General features: G+C 39.5%; 1 protein-coding gene across 1 annotated transcript; it reads left to right on the forward strand.

The window, feature by feature from the left end:
- Window positions 1-4,675: 4,675 nt before the first annotated feature.
- On the forward strand, window positions 4,676-5,849 carry LOC102854103 (hemoglobin subunit beta-like). The gene is made up of 3 exons (XM_006885506.1): window positions 4,676-4,767; window positions 4,895-5,117; window positions 5,721-5,849. Exons 1-3 carry the CDS (start codon window positions 4,676-4,678, stop codon window positions 5,847-5,849), a joined length of 444 nt encoding a protein of 147 aa, XP_006885568.1.
- The last annotated feature ends 206 nt before the right edge of the window (window positions 5,850-6,055 follow it).

Genomic DNA, 6,055 nt, shown 5'->3' on the forward strand with positions numbered 1-6,055 from the left:
ATATATTCACACTCAGAGTGAGTTTGGTGAATATTGAGAGTTAAACAGAGTTAAGTCATCTATTTTTTTATAGTCAACGATAATGAAAGTATTTCTGTAGTTTTTTTCTTAACCATTATTCTGAATAATATTTTTATATTCAGAGTTTTTCAGTTTGGAGGCTCATTAGTGAAGCAGTTGGACTCAGAAGGGTAAGTTCTCTTGATTTAGTCGAAAGTCGGGAATAAGCTGGTCCTCCCCACCCCACCCCCACCCCCGTTAGCACTCAAATGTAAGCTAATTGGTTATTTGGACTTAGTTAACAATCAGTGTTAATTTTGTTTGGGTAGAACATTTTTCTAAGTGATACAGCCCTTGTCTTTCAGTTTATGGTACTGAGATAACTTGGCGTTGCTGTGATACTGAACACTGTGCCACTGGTGTGTCCAGTGCCATAAGGATTACCTATGGTGGATAGGGTTTGGTAGAACTCCCAGATTAAGATATATTTGGAAGAACTGGCATCTAGTTCTTATATAACAGGCCTTTGGAAACTCTATGAACGTTAGAGAAATGACGATAGTTGAACAGGGTTCAGATCCTTCATTCATAGCTTCACTATGAGTTGTACTTGACTCTACCACACTTAACAACTAATAACAATTCAGAATTTCAAAATATTAGAGCTATGAATTGGTTAATATTTGTTGCTAATGAGGCTAAAGAAGAGAGAAAGGTAATTATAGACATGTAATCAGTATGTAGTCCTCTGCTGATGTGCTGCCCCAGTCATTTTCTGAATAATCTTCAGCAGAATCTTGCTTTCATGTGCTATTAATGATATTGTTCTATAATTTCCACAGTCTGTTGGATCACCTTTCTTTGGAATGGGAGCAAATATAGATCTCTCCAGTCAGTTGGCCAAGTGGTTGTCCTCCAGATTTCTTGGCACAATTTGGTGAGCACATCCAGGGCAGCATCTGTTAGCTGAAATATGTCAATTGGTATATCATCAATCCCCAAGGCTTTATTTTTAGCCAATTCTTTCAAAACAGTTTCAACTTGTTCCTTCATCACCATAGGCTCTTGCTTCATCTTCTTTTGATACTTCCTGGATCATTTAATATTCTGCCTAAAATATCCCTAAGTATTGCAACTCGAGGCCTGAATTTCCTCTTCAGTTCCTTGAGCTTAAGAAGTGCTGAGCAAGTTCAGCTCCTTTGATTTTCTGACTCCAGCTCTTTGCACATTTCATTATAATACTTTGTCTTGCTGTGCTGCCTTTTGAAATCTTCTATTCAGCTTCTTAATGTCTTGAATCTTGATTTCTTCCCTCTGCTTTGACTTATAGATGGTCTAGTGCAATATTCAGTCTCTTCAGACAGCCATTTTGGTCTTTCCTTCCTCTTCTGTTTTTGTAATGACCTTTTGTACTCTTCCTGGATGATATTCTTGATATCCACCCATACTCAACTGATCCTCACTCATTAGTGTTCAAGGCCTCAAACCTGTTCCTGAGATGGTTCTGAAATTCTTGTGGGATAGACTCAAGGTCATATTTTTGTCCCCATGGACTTGCTTTCACTTTCCTTAACTACAACTTGAACTTGCATATGAGTAGTTTGTGGTCTGTTCCACAATCAACACCCAGCCTAGTTTTCACAGTTGATATTGAACTTTTCCAGCGGTTCTTTTCACAGATACAATCTATGTGATTCCTAGGCATACCATCAGGTTAAATCATGTGTATAACCTGCATTTATGTTTTTTATAAAATGTATTTTCAATGAGTAAATCATGGATTGTGCAAAATTCTATCATCCCATTTCCAGCTTCGTTTCTGTCACCATCCATGCTTTCCAACTACTGATATTTCTTCTCTGTTCCCAATTTTTACCTTCTAGTCACTCATTCTTATTAATGCACTTTGATTGCATGTTCAATTGCTCTCTGACTACAAAATTTGGTAGAAATCTTTTATTTCCTCTTCTTTGGCTCTGATTGTTGGTGCATGTATTTGAATGATAGTGGTATTCACTGGACTTCCTTGTATGCATATGCATATTATCCTGTTACTCACAATGTTGTATTTTGAGATACATCAAGAAATGACTTTTTTAACTTTATAAAAAAAATAAAAACCCTATGAAAAAGCCTGGGTTTAGAAACGGTTGTGATACCAGGGATATTGTAGCTAATGATAGATGAATCATGGCTGAAAGCAGGGAGTACCAGAGGAATGTCTATCTGTTTCATTGATTATGAAAAGGCATTTCACTGTGTGGACCACAACAAACTGTGGCTAACTCTGAGAAGAATGGGAATCCCAGAACACTTGATTGTGCTAATGCGAAACCTATACTTGGACCAGAAGGCAGTCTTCAGAACAGAGCAAAGAAACACTGCGTGGTTCGAAGCTGGGAAGAGCATATGTCAAGGATGTATCCTATCTCCATATCTTTTCAATCGTTATGCAGAACAGATTATTTGGGAGGCTGGGCTGTATAAGGAAAAATGTGGCATCAGGATTGGAGGAAGACTCATCAAAAATCTGCATTATGCAGATGACACAACACTGCTTGCTGAAACTGAGGAGGACCTGAAGCACTTTCTGTGGAAGGTCAGGGACTGCAGGAATTGAGGCTCATTATCAAGAAAACAAAGATTCTCACCACTGGGCTGATTGGAGGCATCATGACAAAAGGCGAAGAGATTGAGATCGTTCACAGCTTTAGTTTGCTTGGCTCCACAATCAACACTCTTGGGACCGCCCGGCATCCAGGAAATTAAAAGAAACCTTGAGATGAGAAAGCCTGCAGTTAGAGACTTCTCTAAAGTACTGATGAGCAACAATGTCAGTCTGGAGACTAAGGTGTGCCTGATACATGCAATGGTCTTTACAATCACTTGCTATGCGTCAGGGAGTTAGACAATGACTAGGGATGATAGAAGGAGAATTGATGCCTTTGAGTTGTGGTGTTGGAGGAGAGTATTGAATATACCGTGGACTGCTATGAGAACAAACAAGTTTGTCTTGGATAGGGTGAAGCCAGGCTGCTTCTTGGAAGTAAGGATTCTGAAGCTTCGTCTGACATACTTTGCAAATATTGCTAGGAGGGACCAGTTCTTGGAGAGGGACATCATGCTTGGGAGGATGGAGCCACAGCACAGGACGAGAAAATCCTCGATGAGACAGATTGATTCAGTCACTTGGGTAATGAAGGTAAGTGTGTCAGAGACAATGAGATTGGCACTGGATAGGGCAGGCTGTTGTACATAAGGTCATTATGAGTACACATAACAACACTCAATATACAATATCTAAACCTGGGCTATTCTGGAGAAATTAAAACATTATCACTAAAAGGAGTATAACAATTTCCTTGCAGAAATTAATTAAATATTGGGGTAATAAATGACAAAGAGGAGATAGAGGTGATGGAATATGAAGGATAGGAGATACAGGATGCTGAACTAAGAAATGGTGTTTTGCTTTGGGGGCATTGAATCTTTCAGTGGTGAAGAGTGAAACCATAATCTCACTTTCTAGCCTGTGATATTGAAACTATTAGTTTTAAAACAGCATTTTTTTGATATAAGACAGGTTTACACACACATATACACAAACCAAAAAAAAAAAACTTAAATAAAAACAGCTTCCTTAAATACATGGACAAAATAGGTGCATGTGGGACTATGGGGAATAGCTTGAATCAAGGACTGGTAATATAAACAGAATTCTTAGTAACAGAAGCAAATAGATATCTGAGCAAAATTGGAACACCTTGTCACTCTCTTGTTTCTCTTTCTGGTAACAAACACAACTATGCCTCCTCAAATACTTACTTCAAACAGGAATAGTAAACTCAATGTTTATTTAATCCACACTGAAATAAATGGCTCTAAATGTACGTTTTGCTCAGTAATTGTGACTGTAATTCACTATCCTTGTTTGTATTTCCCATGCCAGTGAAAAGTCCCTGTTTCCATCTTCCAGATCAACAACAATAATATATTGTTTCACAAGTGGAATTGTTCATTTATATTGACTCAGGTTTCAATATTATATTTCTTGCTGAGGAGTCAAAGCAAAGGCTATATAAACAAATAAATCAATGGATATTTGAAAGAGTTTTTATCAAGGATCTTTAATACAAGACAAAGGAAAAGAAGAATATTTGGAATAGTGGCAGATTACTTGTTCATCTTATCCTTGAAATAATTTTGTATAGTCCCAAGCATAGTACTGGCACTGGCACTGTCCAAACATCGATAAACTGTTTAATATGGTAAAGTGTCTCCCACAGTCAAGATCTCAATTTTATCATTTATTTACTAAAAGAATGGTGTAAGAAATTCATAAGAGCCTTAGCAGCTTACTATTTTTAAAATATAAAATACATACTTGCTCAAAAATATGTTTTTAGTAGCAATTTCTGAGAGGAATGTGATTAGAGATAAGTAGGAGAGTGAGTGCCTGAAATCAAACTCAAATGACAGTGCCAGCCTGCCAATGGCAGTCATAGCTGTGATCATTCTGGGCTCTTTCTGCAGAGTCACTCTGGCCTGGGCCAATCTGCTTGCAGAACCACCATGGGCAGGACCCAGGGCTGGGCATAAAAGGAGAGCTGGGCCAGCAGAGGCTTACACTTGCTTCTGACACAAGTGTGCTCACTAGCAAACTCAAACAGTCAAGATGGTGCATCTTAGCGATGCCGAGAAGGCTCTTGTCAATGGCATTTGGTCCAAGGTGGACGTAGATAAACTCGGTGGTCAGGCTCTGGGCTGGTGAGTATTTTGATGAAGGCAGATTTAAGGAGGCTTGAGTGGGACTGGCATATGGAGACAGAGCAGTTTTCCAGGCTTCTCACAGGTACTGACTCTTTCTGGCCCCTGTGTTTCTTTTACCCATCAGTCTGCTGATTGTATACCCATGGACTCAGAGGTTCTTTGACTCCTTTGGGGACCTGTCCTCTGCTGATGCTATCATAAAAAATCCCAAGGTGGCAGCCCATGGCAAGAAAGTAGTGAACTCCTTCAGTGAGGGCATGAAGCATCTGGACGACCTCAAGGGCACCTTTGCCCAGCTGAGTGAGCTGCACTGTGACAAGCTCCATGTGGATCCTGAGAACTTCAGGGTGAGTCTATGGGAATAAAGGTTTCCCTTCTGCTCTTTATTTTTGGCAAATCCTAGCATGGGGAGGGGGTTCCAGGTCAGAATTGAAACAAAGTGTTCTGACTACATACTATGAACTCTCCAGGGCCTTTTTAGGAAGTAAAATCTCTTCCTTCTGCAAATCTTTATTGCCCCTATCTCATGGTTCGGTGTTCCTTTGTCTCTTCTAAATACTTCCTCATCTACTTACTTATTATCACTTCAAAAAAATTCTTCAAAAAATTTAAACTTTCTTCTTTACATCCACTAGGGGTTTCCCCTTCTATTCTTAGCTTTCCAGAATCCATATCTTTCAAGCAAGGGGGATAAAATGGTTCTTTTTGACATTACATAAGTTTTTAAAAATTCACTAATAAAATCTAAGACGGATGGAGGAAAATATTCACGTGCATAAATTCAGGCTGATATGACAGCATTAAGGTCCGTAGTAGAACTAAGTGTCAACCATCACATCACTCACAATGCACATGAGTAAAGTGTATGTGCAGCTTGTGATGAGGCTGACCTTCTGTCCAATCTCGATCACTCTGCCAGCCAAATTAATGTGTCTTATCTTTCTCCTCAGCTCCTGGGCAACGTGATAGTGCGTGTGATAGCTCGCCACCTCGGATCCGAATTCACCCCACAAGCACAGGCTGCTTTCCAGAAGGTGGTGACTGGTGTGGCCAACGCCTTGGCTCACAAGTACCACTAAGATCCTGCCCTTTTCCTTGGGATCCATGGGAAGCCTTTGTTTCCCTAGGTCTGACCCCTGAATTGGGGGAAAGAACCAAGGGTATAACATTTGCTTAATAAAGAACTTTCAGCTCAACGCTTTGATTAATTTCATTTTTGTCTCTCATTCATCCTACTCTATAGGAAAGAACCTAAAAGACAATGAATAGGGAGCTCTATTGATGA

This window comes from Elephantulus edwardii, unplaced genomic scaffold (assembly GCF_000299155.1).
Source record: "Elephantulus edwardii isolate Elephantulus edwardi_28Jun2011 unplaced genomic scaffold, EleEdw1.0 scaffold00044, whole genome shotgun sequence".
NCBI classification, from domain to species: domain Eukaryota; kingdom Metazoa; phylum Chordata; class Mammalia; order Macroscelidea; family Macroscelididae; genus Elephantulus; species Elephantulus edwardii.